This window comes from Anticarsia gemmatalis, chromosome 18, assembly GCF_050436995.1.
Source record: "Anticarsia gemmatalis isolate Benzon Research Colony breed Stoneville strain chromosome 18, ilAntGemm2 primary, whole genome shotgun sequence".
NCBI lineage: Eukaryota > Metazoa > Arthropoda > Insecta > Lepidoptera > Erebidae > Anticarsia > Anticarsia gemmatalis.
Window position 1 is genome coordinate 839,042 of NC_134762.1, and position 18,989 is coordinate 858,030.

Below are 18,989 nucleotides of genomic sequence, written 5' to 3' on the forward strand. Positions count from 1 at the left end.
CCAATTAAAATACCAAAGTTAATGTGATGTACAGTGACTAGAAAGTTAAATTGTAAAGAGTAAGAAGAATATGGCATAAATATGCAGCTACTTATTTGTTTGATACGAAGCTGGAAGTATTTGTTAATGTAAAAATGGTGATACAAAATTGCCGCATCTACTATTCGCTAGATGGCGTTGTATGTTTCATATTTCATTTAGATATCCAAATTACTTCGTGGATCTGATCATATTCAGGGAATCATGATGGTTAAAGTAAAATTTTCGTATGAATTGTAAAATAATAAAAACTGTATGCTTGGCGACACTACAAATAAGATAAGTATTATGTTAGAAGAAAGTTTTTTAGAAAATTGGTAGGTTCATTATTTAGAAACTTGTGTAAAATTATACTTTTAATTGGTAATTTATACTTCTTTACCAAGTACTAGGTACCTAATTATTATGTAACTAATAATAGATTAGGTATAAGTAGGTATATTTCTAGTAAAACGTAATAAAAAGTTTATAGCACTTTATTAATTAGAATTAATTCATGACCATATAATTTTGTACTTTACGATAAACGTGCATTGTTCCTCACTTTTGAGAAGAATTTCATTCGAATAGTATTTAAACAAAAACAACATGTCAGCGTTAATGTACATAACAAGTAAGAGTTATTTTTCACTATCATTAATTAGAACAATTATTTGCCAAGTAAGCGTGTTTTTACTCTTTATCTATGGATAAAAGGCTTGAAACATCAAATAAAATAATATTAAGGCAGTTTAGTTACCTACAATCGCCGGTTCAGATTTAAAAAAGAAAGTCGAGGTTTTATTATGTAAGAAAGTTTTTGATTATTTGGAACTAAAACATTTAGTTTCTTTATGAAAAAATGTTATAAGTACATAATGCCAGTTTTGGAAACCAGAGATAAAAATTTCGTTGTGTTATTATTTTCGCAATAACACAACGAAGCAAACTTCAAAATAAGCTAGTAGATATAATTTAGCCATCACTGTCGATCACTGCACATTATTATTAATCGAATTTTCGCACCTTTTCACACCTGGCACCAACTCTCATTATATTAAAAAAGCATTTTTGTCGATGTCATGATATGAGATTACTTGGCGTATTAACGCGAACTCTATAGTTAAATTAGTTAAGGAGCTAAACCCATAAAAAATGATGGCAATCTTCAATTCCGCGTAAAAAGAACGCAGAAAAAAATTAAATATGTTATGTCCTTAGGTATAATATGTATGTGCATAAAATCATGGCTTTTTCCTATAGTGGTAGGCAGAGACCAAATAATAAGTATCACTAATGTAAGAAAAAGAAAGAGCAGTGCTTAGTAATGGCAGACATTTTGTCGAATGCCTGTCGTAAAAATCTTAAAACATTAATTTATCGATGTGATAGATTTAAATAAGGAAGAGATTTTATGCGAATGTACAATGAAGTGTTGTTTTTTATAATAAAATAAAATAATTTAAAACAAAACAAATGCCCACCTCAATTTTTTAATTAGAGTACAAAGATGATTTTAAATGAAATAATTTAGAAACAATACTTTAAGAAACCAGCTCATCAAATTTCAAACCAGGAAGAAATCTTTACGACAATATTTTCTTTTTACTAATGAAGTGTGATGGGCAAAGTAAACAACCTTTTATTCAGCCACTGAATTATTTTTATTTAAATATCTCTTTCAAAGAGAATCCCTTGAGCCGTAAACAAATTATACGTATTAATATTTTTAGTCTATCGTCGTAAAAGAAAGGCAAATTTTTATATATTTTTTCAGTAAAAACCTCAATGTGTTGTCCAATTCTAAGTTTCTCAGCCAGATAATAAAAAAAAATGATAAAAGAAACCGAATGACAAAGTTTACTCCAAATCTACGTGGAAAACAATAAACATTCTACTAATATTATAAATGCAAAAGTTTGTAAGTTTGTATGGATGTAAGTATATGTTTGTCACTCTTTCACGTCAAAACTACTTTATATGAAATACACAATTTTTACAATTTTGGTACACTGATAGCTTATTATAACCTGTATGAACACTTTTAGAATACTATTATCCAGGGAAATCACGCGGGCGAAGTCCCGATTAGTAGTTAATAAATTGTAAAACACGAATTATATTTTTTTACCTACCTTTAATCAACTTTAGTGTTTCATAAATATAATCTTAAGGAAAAAAAAGCTTTACCAAACTGTCAGCACTTGTTAAAATATAATCAGTAATATTTGATAGAATTCCACGAACTTGAACAAATCAAACCTCTCATAAAATATGAATTTAATTTTTGGCGCCAACAAAGAGGCGCCATTTTGCTTTAATTCCTTTGCTTTTCCCGGGTTGAAATTATAATAAAATTATTTGGTATTTCGAATCATTTTTTTGTCGTAACATCCATGATTTGTCAAAGGCAAAGGAATTGCTTTATCATCATTTCAATATTTTTATTCGTGTTCAGTGGGAATCATTTGAACAGCGTTGATTTCAACTATATAAATTTCATTATATTAAATCACTTATTTATTAAGTACATGATGTAATTTCTAACGTTTTATAGCATTTAAAATATTTAAATAAAATAATTTAATCTAGTTTTGAAAAACCAAATCCCATCTTTTTTGCTCAATCGTTTTTTATAAGGTACCTACCTACTCATTTCCTGTCTTTTTTTAAGTAATATGAATTTTTAGATTTAGTTGACCTTCATTTTATCGACGTCTATTTATAAATTAACTTAACATAATTACCTAGTCTTACATTATAAACTTAATAACTCATTTCGCTTAACTCTTTTAATTAAGTTTTACAAAGTATGAACGTTTGAAACATTCTTAACTCTAATTAACTGTACAAATTATGAAGGGAATTTTGTAAAAAATATTGGTTAGCTTTCCATTCATAGCTAAGAAATATTAGAGGCTTATTTTCTTCTAATTTACTAACTCTTGTTCTTGTTACATGGCTTTTTACGGTATAGTTCCCTTGACGTTTGATATCCGGGATAAAAACGATCCTATGTCTTGCGCATCGCGGGCGCATAAGGTCGCGTCACGTCGAGTGCACTTTTCGTAACATAACCGCTCATAGTTAAGATATAAAAAAGTAACATTAAATATGACTGAATCGCGAGTGTTAGTGATTAATGCACTACTGTGTTTTCTACAATGTAAAATTGATGTGATGGACGAAACAAGTTTAGTACAAATTTGTGAATCTAATTTTAAAGAAAGTGAAATAAATACCGCCAAAACCATTGTTTTTGATGCCGTCAATTGTCGTACGAGTAGGAAGGGAGAGGGAAAAGCCAAGAGACTTCTCCAAGACATCATAAAAGTATTAAAGGAGACTGAGCCTGCCTTATTGCCTACTTTTGTGGCAAAAGATTTAAACCGGCTACCCCCTGTTACATTTGATTACGTGGACGTTTCAACCTTACTCAAAGATATTTTGGCTCTAAAACAAGACGTCCACCGCATTCAAAGTGAATACGTAAAATCTTCAGAAATTTTAACAATACACGAAGATCTACAATTGTTAAAAAATAACACGAAACAAAACGAAGCCACCCACAATTCAAAAACCTGTGAAAAAAATAACGACTCAATTTTTGAATCTAATTTAACGTTAGACGTAAACAGTCGCGCTTCATCGACGCAGGTGCACAAATCGCCCCGCCCGCGCGCCCCGCGACCCGAAGCGCGCGCGCGCGCGCTGACCCCCGCGAACTCTGACCGCGCGCCAGCTGATAAGACGAAGCTCAGCTATATGCAGCAAAACTGCAGTCCCATTGTTACACCTAATACGGATGCAAATATTACCACAGTCCTGAACGATACTTTAACGGATGACAGTTTTACCACAGTAATTAACAGGAAGAATACACATCAAAAGACTGTTAGGAAAAATAAGAACCAATTAGGAAAAGGTGTGTTGATTTCAAGTAAAATTAAAGTGGTTCCTAAATTATCATACATATACGCCTCCCGATTCCACTCGCAAACCACCGAACAAGATATTTACGACTTTATAAAAGAAACCGGACACACGGCTGTGAAGATAGTAAAACTAGAACAATACAAGGAAACGGAATTTTCATCATTTAAAATCACCATTGAACAGGACCAAGAACAAACCTTCTTAAGTGCTGATTTCTGGCCCAGAGGTGTTGTATACAGAAGATATACCTTTAAGCGTGGACTTGGAGGGTCGAACATCTGTCCAGAGTCGAATAAACATGAAGGTCAGTCTTGCGTCGTTTAACTGCAGATCAATAAAACGTTCATGTGACCATGTTACCGACCTATGTAAACTATACGACGTGATTGCTATCCAGGAACACTGGCTTCTACCTGACAACTTGGGATATTTAAACAATATACACCCGAACTTTTCTTACCATGCAATATCAGGAGTAGATACGAGTACAATACTTAAAGGAAGACCTTATGGTGGCGTAGGCATACTATACAAAAAGTCATTATTTACCAACGTAACTCCACTGGAAACCGGATCGACGCGCGTAGCGGCCGTGTGTATACAACTCAGCTGTGGCCGCAGTTTTATTGTGATGTCGGTGTATATGCCTACGGAGGACGCGGACAACTTGCCACTGTTCACGGAGTGTTTGGGTGTTTTAAGTGCGGTTATTGAGAATAATAGCGTTGAAACCGTTTTTGTGCTTGGTGATTTTAATGCGGATGTGTCACGGTCAAGCAGCCTGTTTGGTGACGAGTTGTTAAATTTTTGTGACGAGCAATATTGGGTATGTGCGGATCTTCATATGCTCGGTAAGTCATCAGACACCTATACGTACCTAAGTGATGCGCACGGAACCACGAGCTGGCTGGACCACTGTATCACTACATCAGCAGGACTTAAGACTATTCATTCTGTCCAGGTCCTAAACGATGTATACTACTCGGATCACTTTCCGTTAGTTATTGAATGTGACTTAGACATAATATTACCAAAAGTAGAAGCAACAAAATTTCAGTACATTAATAAAGTGATATGGGGGACCAGAAGTTACGATGAAACATGTAAATATGCAGAAATATGTAATAGCCTAATAAATACACACAACTGGCCCCACTTTGCTTGCTCGGGGACCTGTTCAGATAGATTTCATCGTAGTTTAGTGGAACAGCACTATAATCAGATCGCGAATTGTTTGGCGAACGCAGCTAAGTTGTCATATCGACAAAGCCATCGTAACAATAAAAAGAAACCATTAATCGGCTGGAATTACCACGTAAAGGAATACCATCTAATAGCTAGACAATATTATGTGTTATGGAATTGGCAGGGTCGTCCCTCGCACGGTAGGATATACGAAGATATGATTACATCAAAAAAGGCCTTTAAAAATAAGTTAAAGTGGTGTCAGTTGAACCAAAACAAAATTAAAATGGATTTAATCACGAAACATAGATTTAATAAAGATTTTGGTAGTTTTTGGAAAGAAACTAATAAACTCAACTATAAATCAAAACTTCCTACAACTGTGAATGGTTCGGATGACTCTATTAAGATAGCGAATATGTTTGTAAATAAATTTAATCCTACTTCAACGTCACCGACCTCTTGTCAACATGGTGTACGCGACGTAAGTGAGGCCCATCGTGACACGGACGTATCAATTGTTCAATCTATGTTCAATAACATAACATCATCGGATCTCAACGAATTATTTGTAAACACTCAAGATGTCAAAAAATGTATTAAAGATATGAAACGTGGTAAGTCGCCGGGCCACGATGGGCTTAGCGTCGAACATCTTATGTACGCCCCGGAAGTAGTATTTGTTAAAATTGCTGAGCTATATAATGTATGTATTGCTCACAGTTACTTACCTAATGAGTTCATGAGAACCACTGTCGTGCCCATTGTGAAGAACAGAACCGGTGACGTGTCCAGTCTGTCGAACTACCGTCCTATTTCCCTTGCCACTATTTTCTCGAAACTGTTTGAACGTCTAATAATTATACACCTAAATGAAACAAATATTCCGCTCAACGACGCCCAATTTGGATTCCGTGGAGGCCTAGGTACCGATCTTGCCATATTTTCACTCAAAAATACAGTTTTTAAATACGTTAACAGTAATACTTCGGTGTACGCATGTTTTCTCGACCTAAGCCGCGCGTTCGATACAATCGATTACAGTATACTCTGGAAGAAGTTAAGAAGTACTAAAGTACCACCTAAAATTGTTGACCTTTTGGAATACTGGTACTCTAATCAACTAAACCAAGTAAAGTGGAATAATTGTTTATCAGAACCGTATAAATTGACTAGTGGTGTGAGACAGGGCGGGTTAACCTCTCCGGTTCTGTTCAACTTATACGTAAATGACCTTATTGAGGAGCTGAGTAATACCAGAACAGGTTGTTTTGTTGGTGGTGAATGCCTTAACAATTTAAGTTATGCCGATGATATGGTATTGCTCAGCCCCTCAATACACGGCCTAAGAAAACTCATAGGCATCTGTGAGAAATACGCTCTCGTACATAAGTTATCTTATAATGTAAATAAAACAGAAGTCATGATTTTTAAGTCAAAAAATTACCCCAGCCGTATCTTGCCGATCACATTGTGTGGTACACCACTTAAAGTAGTAAACAGCTTCAAATACCTAGGCCATATACTTACCGATACATTAATGGACAATGATGATCTAGAGAGGCAAAGACGTAACATTGCTTGTAAGGGAAACATGCTCGCTAGACGTTTTCACCAGTGCTCGGAGCAGGTACGGATTACTCTGTTCCAGGCGTATTGTCAGTCGCTCTACACCAGCCAGCTCTGGTACAAGTACACGAAGAGTGTCTACAGCGCTCTTCGTGTACAATACAACAACGCATTTCGCGCGATGCTTCTCCTGCCATGGCGGTGTAGTGCGTCTGGCATGTTCGCGGATTACGAAGTGATAGACTTTGAAGCGCTTATGACTAAGTTACGAGCATCTTTCCTTCACCGTGTGAGTGCAAGTAAGAACGGAATTGTGACAGCTGTCTTTCGCTGTATACATGTACTCAGAAAGTTACCGTGAGAATTTGTAATATATATAAAACAAAATAAATATGTCGTACTAAATAACATTCTTTACCTAAATATAAGATAATTATAGTTATAGTTATAATATATGTCGTACTAATACAAACTTATACCAAAAATATATAATTATAAAAAATAGTTGTAACAAATACTAATTAATAACGTTAATAGATACAATGTTACCAATTAATTAATAATATGTGCCATAATAATAATATAATTTTAAATAAGTTAGTTAATAGTTATGTATATCCATGTAATATCTTTATATTATGTAAACAAAAATATGGGTGATTTGCCTGAAATAAATGATTATTTAATTTAATTTAATTTAATTTAATTAGAAGAGGTTTTAATCGTCACTCGCTCTCTTTGCCTACGTCTCTTTTGTATAGGTACTTTTTGCAGCCGCCTAATACTAGGTGTTTATTATTACTTTGAGGTGGATAGTTTTGTACATACAAAAATCAGAAGCCAATCATTTTTTTCTTTTCGGTCTAATGCTGGCACTTATGTTAGTCTTTCTGGACCGTCTAGCCACTCTTTCTTTCCACTTATCAAACCCTTGACTTGCGCCAGTTTTCGCTATGTCATCTACTTATATAAGAAAATATTTGCGTCGAACACCAAATAGGTACTCGTGACTGTTATCACATTCATCAAAACATTTCAAATGGCAAATAAAACGTATACGTAACCAAAAAATCGTTATTTATCTCTAGTCAATGTCGAAAGGTCAAATCAAATGTTGAATAAAAATGAAAAATCACTGTTATTTGAATTGGTTATCGCCAGCCAATGTTAAACTATGATTAGGTAATGTTTTTTTAAGACCATTCCCGCACTTAGGCTCTTGTGTCGCGGGGACTTTTACAGACATACAAACAACGGAAACAAAGTACAACCAGGTCCGAAACAACTATTTGTGGATGGCACAAATAGCTGTTCCGCGTGGGAATCGAACCAATGATCTCCCGACGCAATGGTAGCGGCGTGGCTACCTTAACCACTGCGCCACGGATGCAGTTATATTTCTTGAGGGCATGCACAGTCCCCAACCTGCACCTGGCCAACGTGGTGGTCACGTACACTACCGAGACAGACCTACCTACAATTGATTGTATTTTTTAATTTCTCTAGTGGCCCTGCTATCGCTGCAAGTGGCACACTCCTACATTCTCCTGACTGCCAACCTGCAAGACTTTAACGCGATCGCTAAGCAAATAGCAGAGTCTCCCGTCGGCAGCCAGATCAACCGTATTATACGCAGAGCCACCAAGCTCTTCAACCGAGAGGTCAATGATCTCTCGAAGCCTAGGAAGCGTACTGATTCCTCGAATGACAAGGGTTTGTACCTTTAAAAGTAAAAATAGGTAATTTGGATAGCAGTTATAGCCGAGTGGTAAAAGTTGGATGGGAGGTGCAAGTGGTCGACGGTTCGAACCCAAGGTAAAACAAATGACTTCGAAGTTATGTGTGTACTCTAACGGTGAAACAAAAACATCGTGATGAAACCTTGCATGCCTAAAATTTGGTTAATATTTTTTTTGAGGGAATGCAATCAAAATCAATCAATCAAGTCTTTCAGCTTTTTGAGCTAGTTCGATTGGACTGTGATTAAAAAGTTGCCTTTGACATACAAACTCAAAACGGTTTACATTTGCTTAGTTCCAGATCCTGCGTTTGAAGTGTGGAATCCTGAAGAACGTGGTAATTTTTTTTCAACTTTTTTATTTATTTTAACTTTCGGTTAGTCTTTAACCTGGACTATGAGACCGACTTCTTACGTGCATTCCGAAGAACGGAGACGCTCAGTTCGATTACGACTACTCGGCCTCCTAGCAATGAAATGACCGTGTGACGTAAAGTACATTTCTACAACAGTTTTGTTGATCAATTTTAAATTAAAATTATCAATTAGGTAATTAACACAGAAACCACGTAGGTAATTATCGCTCATCTGATCCTTATGAAACTATGGTACTGTGGCTTTTACATATCTTAATTTGGAACAGTTCATAAATGTATGCAAAGTTCCCAACCTGCACTTGGCCAAACGATCGTGGTCTTAACCCCTTCCTCATTCCAGGAACCCTTGCAAGACCTTAATAGATTAAATATAAAATAATATAATATTAATAACTAGTTGATATTATCAGTAGTCAACAAACCTTCTGAGAACAGTTCTAAATTCGCAGACAAATCGCCAAGTGGTACCGACGAGAACTTGAGCGACAAGGATGAGGAGTACATTCAGAAGAACAAGCGAGGTGATGGAGAGCGAAGGTCTGGCACTGAGGAACTGCTCGCCCTCGGCAAGAACGCCAGCTATTACCTGCAGTCCATCAAGAAGATCTTTGAGAGTGTTTAGATAATAAAACTCTTTTGATTCGGAGTTTAGTTTTGTTCTTCCTACTATTTGCTTTGTGTTTTCACTATGTCGTTATAACGATTGTTTGTCGTCAAAAAAAAATATCGTTTAGATACGACATCTAGTCGTCCCCACTGTCACGATAATCTGTCGTCACTGCAAAATGTGTCGTAGACGACAGTAAGTCATGTCGTTTTATATGTGAACACCTCCATTTAAACATATAAGCCACGACACTTAAAACTACACGATTATCTGTCGTTACGACATAGTGGGAACGCGCCTTTATACTAGTCAGGGTTAAACGTTTTTTGTTCGCTAAGAAAAGACTACTCTCCCACTAAGAATTGCTCGTGTCGCGGGGACTTTTACAAACATACAAACAACGGACACAAAGTACAATCAGACCAATTATATTTTGTGGATCGCACAAACAGTTGTTCCGTGTTACTTCTAGTTCAAAAGGTAATAAGAGCTAGCAACTAACATTTTAATCAACTAGCAGTATTATACATTTTTTATCAAAAATAATTCTATTAAACAAACGGTCCAAAGAAGCGACAAAGGTCATGAGCCCTTAAAAATAAAAATAAAATCGTAATTGACTAGGAAGTTATCAATTCGCGATGACTTCTACGAAGATGATGATATCCACATTACGTCGTTACCGATTTACTATCACTATAGACCAAGAATTTAGTAGAGAGCCTTGTATGCAAAGTTCGACCTCATGGCAACTTTTCCATTACTATTTCTTTGACCCAATAATATCCCACTTTCTGGACAACGGTCTCCTTCCGAACGAGATAGTGGTTATACCTTGAATCCACCATACTGGCCAAGCATAGGTTTGGGGACTTTACATGCCCTCAAGAAATGTGTGTTCACTCAGACTGACTAGTCAGTCAGCCTGCGACTACGGCGAGTGCGACCTGCGCCGAAACGTTAGGCATTTTAAAGTAAAATGCGTGTTTGCGTTAATTTCCGTATTCTATTATACCTCTACATTAAACATGCAACGCGAGAGTTTAAAAGTTATGATGAGTTAAACCAATTTTAGGCACGGATGGTTTCATCGCAATGTTTTCCTTCGACGTTAGAATTAGAATAACTTCGAATAGTGATTGGTGTATTGCTTCGAACCCTGGAACATTACATGTGAAAGGAACCTCTGACTGACTACGTATCTCAGGTTCGATTCCTGGTTCGGTCGAAATGCTATGAGAGTTTACCATATACATATGGAAATAGGCTCGCCCCCAATTACATGGAACTAAATTTGTAAATGGTGAAAACGTGGTTGTACCTATTATATACCTCTGCCTAGACCTTCGGGTATAGCACGCGTGTTTGTATGTATGAAATATGTACGTATTTATATAAAGAAGTCAGAAACCATTACTACGATTATAAAGTTCAAGGGTCGATGAAATAGTGTATGTTATCAGTAATGGAGTCAATAAATACAAAGATTGTGTTTTGTTCTTCGCAGTAGTATTTTAGTCACACAAGATGTATTCCAAAAACCTAGTGCCAGTATTAGCCGTTTTATTCGCGGCCATATTTGGTAAGTATAAACAAACATACATACATAGAAATCACGCATTTTTCCGATAAAGGAAGGCAGAAACCAAAGAACTCCACTTGATACGATTCATACCAACTTCCCTTGTTTCATTCACATTCATACATCTTGTCACACGCGGTTCATTAGTCATATTCGGTAAGAGTTTCATTATTCACCCACTGCTGGGCATCGGGCATGAGTCTCCTCCTGAAACACGGGACAAGTTAAGCCTTCATCTTTTGACTGTTGAAACAAACAATTTGAAAACTTATAGTATTAAAACGAATAAAAAATGTGACGTGTTTTAAAATTTTTGATGTGATTCGGATTTCGTTTTATTTACATTTTAGTTGATGTTTTAGTGCGCTTGCACTTTCCATGTTCACTGTATTAAGCAGGCTCATCACGTATCACATATCACGTATGACAACTAGTGTACGTCAAATTGATGGTCACTATTCAGTACATCGCTGCTTTGACGTAACCTGTTAATCACTATGATCTAATGGAGAAAACAATATACAGCATAGTCGCTTTCCAAATAGTTGTCAATTGAAATACGTAATAGCCCCCCAGGCAGTAAATAGTATGATAAAGTAAAAATATTAGCAAAATTTTGGTACTTTAAAAATAGGTAATAAAAAAAATTCAAAATTAGGAGGGATTGAATGATTATATTACAATATTTTGTTTACAGATGTTCAGGGTTATTACAAGTACAATGATAAAGTAGGCGGCTGGCTGAAGCTGCACCAGGTGGCCAAGACCTGGGACGACGCCTACAAGACTTGCTGGAGCGAAGGTCGGTACTAGCATCAACACACTATAACTAGAGTTTTTCGGGTATAATCTCGTTGCAATTGATATGCAGAGGTCTTTACGTTCAAATCCCTGGAAGAATTTTCTGCGATGGTCGAATGATTGGTAGGTAGGTAGTGTGTTCGAGTCCCAGTCATAGGCATTGCTCTTATAAAACTTATCTTAATATAGGTTAATTATTGCTTTTCTATTACTCCGCCTGTGTTGCACTCGTACGAGTGAAATACCAGATTTTGTTATGAAAAAATATACATATATTTTGTACCTATTTCACTTAAATACTAAAGTATATAAAGAAGGGTCAGTAGCCCCTCTAAGCCTGCGCAGAGAGGGGACGGGGGTGGGGGCATAAAACGATGTCAAATACAATGTTTTTAAAAGTCAGTATCATAAAATACTACTGCTTATTTACAGGTGCCCTGCTGGCTTCTCCTATCGACAAAGCGTTCAGAAATGAACTGTCTATGCTGTACCTGAACAATGTCAGCTTCTACACAGGAATCAGCTCTACGTTTTACCCTGGAGGACAATTTATCTCCATGGAAGGTATTTATATATTTTTCTTTGAAATATTAATAATAGGAATAATTATGTATATACCTATTATATTATTAATATTAAAATAATAAAATTAACAATTCACATCACAGTGAAACACAAACATAAAAAAGAAGATAATTTTATTACACCAATGCATTTCTAAAATGGTTATCTTAGTTGACACTCAGTGTTTGTCAGAAAGGAGACTGCACGATTGTTGATGACAGAGTTCTGATCGACTCGGGTCGAGCAATGTACATTTTAGAATTTTCTAAATACTAGTCTGGAGTTCGATTACGTGCCCAATTTAAGGGGATGCGGTTATCGTCTTTAACATTGTTAATTGCGAAACGCGGGTGTTTTTTTCATACATCTGCGCCTGCACCGGGTACGTTAGAGACGTTATAAATAAAAAAAAATCTTTATATTATCTACTTGATTTCAGGTATTCCTCTATTCCAAATGCCAGTTGACGACGATGACGAGAAAGCATCAGACACAATCGGTGCTCAGTGTGTCTCCATGAGAGTGGAGGGAGAGGACAAGATTCCCTACGTGAAGAAAGTACCATGCTCGACAGAACTGCCCTTCACTTGCTTCAGAAAACGTGACGCTAATCACACTACTCCTTGTGGTACCACTGACTTAGGTGAATATAAATCCTTTAGTGACTTGATATCAGCCAAATTTCATTACAACATGTTTTTAGTAGCAGTCGTTTGTGTCGACTCTACTCAATGTGGGATAAGGACAAGATGATGGCGGTTCAATTTTTTAAAGGCTTCTAAAAAAACTTCTTGCCTCTAATAAAATAAACCCTTTACTGTCCTACCTGCTTGGTAAGGATCTCCTCCTGTATCTAATGAAGGATGGGTCTCGTGCCCGTCATTCGCTACAAGTATTGTCGGGAGATCTAGCTTTGAGTTGAAATTGTTATTAGTCAAATCTTCTCTCGCATTGAGTGTGAAAGTTGAGTCCAGTGCGCTTTTTGGACGTTGTAATTTTTCAGAAAGTCAAAATGCAAAGTTATTTTGGCATGCAAACTCCCCAACCCGCACTTGGCCAGCGTGGTGGACTTAAGGCCTAACCCCTCCCTCATTACGGGAGGAGACCCTTGCCCAGCAGTGGGTCATTCATGGGTTAAATTTGATGGTTTCACAGAATCTTGAATATCTTAATAAAAACTAAACAGAACAGAACTTGGATAAAATATTTGACCACAATAAACCAAATTTTACGAAAAATAAATACCCATAACTAATATAATTTATAGGTTACGTGAAAAGTCAAGTGACAGGAAACTGCTACAAGGTGTACGAAACAGAAATGATCTTCGAAGATGCCTACGCTTGGTGCGTGGCTGATGGCGGCTACTTGGCTGTGTTGAACGATGTGTACGAGTGGGAGGATGTCAAGACTTTGATGCCCACACACTGCACGTACGCTTTTATAGGACTGCAGAAATGGCACGGATTGGGCGGCTGGATGAGCGTTCGAGGTACAGAATTTATATATATTTTTTAAATGTAGTAGTTGTTTCGTTAAGATGTTTTACGAAAAAGAAAAAAGCCTTGTTACCTTGTTCGAACGAAGTTTCCTACCTCTGTTACCGTCAGTGTCTCGGATTTAAATCAAAAGTTGTTACTGATTTTTTCCATAAAATTAATTCTTAGTTACATTAAAAAGGTGAGGATGTAGTGTCATACTTCTGAGAGCCTTAGTTCTACGTCTGACTCTTTGCCGTTAATAACTGCCGGGTAGGAGGACATTATTACAAAATAATATTTGGTAACAGACTATATTTGAAGGTTTTAACATTTTAAAATGTACGGAACAATTAGTTCCTACGGCACCCGTTATGGGGCGATCAGGTTTTCATACAACATTTCTCAATGGTCGTTTATCGATAGTCGATATCAGCAGGGAATCGCCCCACTGCTAGTTTTATGGAAACTAGCTGAGGTTCGACCATATTAAAACATAATATAAGAATATGCAAAGTATACTTATATCGTGTTATTATTCTGTTTCAGGGGACCGTCTGGATCAAGTATTCAACGACTGGAAAGACTACGAACACGTGAACACAGAGAACAAATGCGCTGTGATAAGGGGCAAGCACTTAGAGTCACATAATTGTGGGCAAAAATCATTCTTCATTTGTGAAAAAGTACCTTATTTTACCGAAACAGAAACCGAAGAAACACCTGAATTTAAGATTTATTAAACGTTTATTTAATTTATATAGGAGTAATAAATTAATAAATAAAAAGATAATGATAAAATTTTTCTTCTCTTCATTCCCCTAATTCTATTAAAAAAGTTTGAAAGTTTACCAATTTTTTCATTACCTCTTCAAAATAGTGTAATGTGTAAAATGACTAAAGTATGAGGGCTGAAATAAGGTAGAATCAGTTTTGTTCCAAAAGTCGAAAAAACTACGTCTCAACAATTTTGGCCATGGCTACTCCTAATCGGATTGATCGTTATACGCCTGGAGATAGCTTACCAATATGGCCAATTTTAGGTGCAACTACAGTTCTATCGCCCACATTTCTTAAAGTAAAAAATATTTCACTCTGAGATCCAAACGCGTTATCCTGCCTTAGTGTTGTTCCCCATTTAAACCTCTAATCCACAAACGCTATTGTTATTGTTCGTCATACATCAAAACCGTAAACTTTCCCCAACAATTTCCCTCGAGAAAGGAATGAAATATCATTTTTCCTTTCCTAGTGCCACTCACAGTAGAATAACTTTGCGTTCACTTGATATGGATATGGTATGCGTTTTGTAAAACTTTGTTAAAGAACACAGAACGACGTTTTTAGATTTTGTAATGTGTGTGTCTCTGTGTGTGCGTGTGTCTATTTGTGTGTGTGTGTGTGTGTGTGTATTTGTGTATTTGGGTGTGCGTGTGTGTGATTATTCAGCGCCTGTATGTCTAAGCGTAGTAATAAGTTGCCTTTGTAATTAATATCGTTATCATACACATTTTCAAACACAAAACTATTACTTTCAACTAGCAGCCTCGAAAATTATGTAAGATGTATAGTATGTATATGTATGTAACTGTAAGTTTGTTTGCGTGAAAAGATTAAGAGTATCTTATGTGTTCATCCATTTTACAAACTATCTGTATTCCAGACACTAAAATATAATAACATTATAATTTCTCGTAAATACCGTACTATATAAAGTTTACGCGCAATTTTCCTAAATTTTCAGAGGAAGAACTAAAGGACTAAACGACTTTAATTGTAGACAGTTGAAGGTCAAGTGTATACTAAATACTACAATATTAACCAAATAAACAACGCGGGCGGGGTTCCTAGTATAAGGTAGTCGAAAATAAAAATGGACACATTATATTAATGGAGAGTTCTCAGAACTCACAATTGAATTGTTCCTTTATAAATATGATAAAGGTATTGAAATATAATTTGGTTCACCTTTGTGTTGAACCCTCAAGGGACCTCAGGATTACGACTTTACGTAAATGTGAAAATTGTATTATGAAGCATAATTTCTGAGGCCCTGAAAGATTTATCAGGTTTAACCACGAAGGGATTTTGAAATCATGGGGTTTAACCCTCGCTTGCATGAACATTGATTGTTTGAGCTTAAATATAATAATATTGTATATAATAAACAGGAAAAATTACGCTAACTACGACGTCATGTTCCAAAAAGTATAGTCTAAATCAAATATAATCAAATACTTTATTAGCCGAGTGGTTTAAGTTGACACCTCCCACGCAAGTGGTCGTGGTTCGAACCCGAGGCAACACACCAATGACTTTTCGAAGTTATATGTGTATTAGAAATAATTATCACATGCTTCAACGTTGAAGGAAAACATCGTGAGGAAACCTTGCAAGCCTAAAATTTGTTTAATACATTTATTGAGGGCATGCAAAGTCCCCAACCCGCATTTGGCCAGCGTGGTGGACTCAAGGCCTAACCCCTCCCTCATTACGGGAGGAGACCCTTGCCCAGCAGTGGGATAAATTTAAATTTAAAGTATATATTAAAAAAAATAAATTAAAAGTAGACAAATCGTTTGATAAACAGAGACGACAAATCAAAGAAATATTATTTCACTAAGTAATACATAACTCTTGCAATAAAAATAGACATACTCTAGTCATACCAAAGCGACATAAAAATAAATAGATATCTAGTATAAATTAACATTTGCGATGATATACGATTCTCAAAGAACTTTTTCTCTTCATGAACTATAAACTAACGTTTTCACGAAGTTTTATTTAATGCATAAACATGTTTGCTCGCAACTGTACTGAGTACTAAAAATAGTTTAACTTTATTCATACTTGTTCATATTACATTTCGTTACAGACGTTTTAAACTCATATACTTTCAAACGAGATGCTCTTACACACGCTCTGTAGAACTCACAACTCATAACCGTTTTATAAATGTTAGGAAGTGTATTTTCAGTTGGCAGTTACTGTGTAACTATTCAGTTTTATTTTGTCAGGCTTAGCTTCTAAAGTAGAGATTTGTCTATAAAATACGAAGTGCATATTTATAAGGGCCAGTTGCTCGTTTGATGACTCCTAAATAAGTGTCGAATAATCTATTTGATAGATAAAATGACAGCAAATGTTTGAATAACCATGAGGACTTTTGAGGCGCTGTGGTTATCGTGATCGCTGCGTCAGCGCCAGTGAGTATGACTTCCAGGCTGAAGGAAACGTTTGTGTCATCCACAAACTGGGTCAGGTTTTGAATCTTGTTAAACTTTGTGCCTTTTGTTTACTTGTTTGTATGTTTGTAAGAGTCCCCTCGCACAACGAGAAATTCTCAGTGTGAGAATTAGCCTATATAAAAAAGGGCAAGAAAGAAAATTTGGCTGCTAGTTTTCATTCAGACATTATTACAGAGTTACGTTGCCTTCATTACTTATATACCACGCTTTAACCTGTTTCCTAGACGTTTTCAGGCATCAGCAATATAAGGCTTAACTAGGATATCTAGCTTGTTATCCTACCCTTTATATTATTTTCAAGTCAGTGGGAAGATGAGATAATCGAATTAAGTGTTTCCACGTCACGGGAGCAAGATTAACTAACCGTAAGGCGTTCAGTTCAGTCTTTTGTGCCCTAATAACGTTGCTAAGCAACCAAGAATACTGTTTAATAGGATTAGTAGACACAATGAAAGCCTGAATAAAATTTATGTCGTAAAAAAGGGTGACGAAGATTTTTTTACGTTTTTTTGCTGCCTGTTGAAGCTCATGGCTAAGTCACAACATAAGTAAGTAGCAACAACATTAAGCTACGCTTGCCGAGGCTGTTTTGTGGATGGGTGACCATCTTATACATAGCATGTGCCTCCGTGTTTCGATAGGTATGGTAAATCGTGGGTCCCGGTTGTCATTTTTATAGATACGTGACAGATTTTTCCTGCTGTCTCAATAGCTTGAAAGTCTGATGAATAGTCTTACCGAGGGGTATCGTAACATAAGTTATGACCCAGGTGACTGGGTTATGGAGGTCCGATAGGCAGTCGCTCTATGTAAAATACTGGTACTCAGCTGCATCTGATGAGACTGGAAGGCGATTCCAACATAGTTGGAAGAAAGACTAGGCTGATAATTCCATTTTTGTTGGCGCCATTCAAATTTTGATCAAAACATTTAGATCTAATTTTAATGAAAAAGCCGATGCCCAATTGTATCATTAAGTAGTCAACAAAATATATTACTAAGAAAAAGAAATTATTTCAAGTTATATTTAGTAAAACAGTTGTTGTATTTATTCTACGTCAATATGTTCTTATTCTCGGGGGAAATCAAAAATCTGTTGCGCTGTAATCATGACCCAATTCATTCACAATTGTGAACAATATGACCACATAGTATTGTATCTGAGGAGCTCGTGCCAACAGCCACACAGATCGATCTCTGAAGTTAAGTTATGCTTGCCGAGGTTGTTTTGCGGATGGGTGACCATCTTTTTCATATTGATATCGTCCGTGTTTCGGAAGGCACGTTAAATTGTGGGTTAAGTTCTAAGCCTAAGAGTTTGTTCAGATTTTTACTTAAGAATTTCTCAGAGATTGCCCGAATAAAAAAAAAATTGTGGTTGTAGACTTTTGTTCCTCGGAGACCCTGACCCCTCGTCGTGTTTACAAAACTAATTTAAACTTTCAAATTTATAATTTTTGAATCAATTTTGACTGAATTTTAACTGCTAAATACTTAAGTCATGAATAAAATTAACGTGTGTAAATTGTATAAGTTAGTTATGAGTCGCGATCAACTCGTTTTCGAACGTGTAGGCGAATTCGCGAGAAATCATTAATTTAAGTTACTTATAAGTTAAGTATGTTGGCGTGTGTAACTTTGGTTTTACATTATGTACAAAATGTTTCTTCAAACAAATGCTACCAGTAGAGCGATTCAGAACAGTCGGTACAAGTATCGTAACTTTGACATTTAAAATATACTTACTTACTGCATTTTTTTTTCATATGGCAACCGTAGGCAACAATAGAGGCCTGATAGCCAACCGGTTGTCGGTAGTCAATAAGTAGTAGGAAATCGCGCTTCAGATCGTTTTACTTGAGGCCTTATTTTGCTCATAAATC

General features: G+C 36.1%; 2 protein-coding genes across 2 annotated transcripts; both read left to right on the plus strand.

Moving 5' to 3' along the window:
* Positions 1-496: 496 nt before the first annotated feature.
* On the plus strand, positions 497-9,469 carry LOC142980654 (uncharacterized). The gene is made up of 4 exons (XM_076126161.1): positions 497-652; positions 8,215-8,421; positions 8,743-8,784; positions 9,273-9,469. Exons 1-4 carry the CDS (start codon positions 628-630, stop codon positions 9,443-9,445), a joined length of 447 nt encoding a protein of 148 aa, XP_075982276.1. The 5' UTR covers positions 497-627; the 3' UTR covers positions 9,446-9,469.
* A 1,434-nt stretch (positions 9,470-10,903) lies between these two features.
* Positions 10,904-14,706, plus strand: LOC142980526 (uncharacterized). The gene is made up of 6 exons (XM_076125960.1): positions 10,904-11,012; positions 11,710-11,814; positions 12,246-12,377; positions 12,817-13,020; positions 13,645-13,869; positions 14,405-14,706. Exons 1-6 carry the CDS (start codon positions 10,958-10,960, stop codon positions 14,596-14,598), a joined length of 915 nt encoding a protein of 304 aa, XP_075982075.1. The 5' UTR covers positions 10,904-10,957; the 3' UTR covers positions 14,599-14,706.
* The last annotated feature ends 4,283 nt before the right edge of the window (positions 14,707-18,989 follow it).

Excerpts from the sequence above, each read along its gene's own strand:
- LOC142980654 (XM_076126161.1), top strand. The coding sequence starts at position 628 with ATGTCAGCGTTAATGTACATAACAA. Across the intron at positions 653-8,214 it reads AGCGTTAATGTACATAACAA|TGGCCCTGCTATCGCTGCAA; the intron begins GTAAGAGTTATT and ends TAATTTCTCTAG. Across the intron at positions 8,785-9,272 it reads GTGGAATCCTGAAGAACGTG|ACAAATCGCCAAGTGGTACC; the intron begins GTAATTTTTTTT and ends CTAAATTCGCAG.
- LOC142980526 (XM_076125960.1), top strand. The coding sequence starts at position 10,958 with ATGTATTCCAAAAACCTAGTGCCAGTATTAGCCGTTTTATTCGCGGCC. Across the intron at positions 11,013-11,709 it reads TTTATTCGCGGCCATATTTG|ATGTTCAGGGTTATTACAAG; the intron begins GTAAGTATAAAC and ends TTTTGTTTACAG. Across the intron at positions 13,870-14,404 it reads CGGCTGGATGAGCGTTCGAG|GGGACCGTCTGGATCAAGTA; the intron begins GTACAGAATTTA and ends ATTCTGTTTCAG.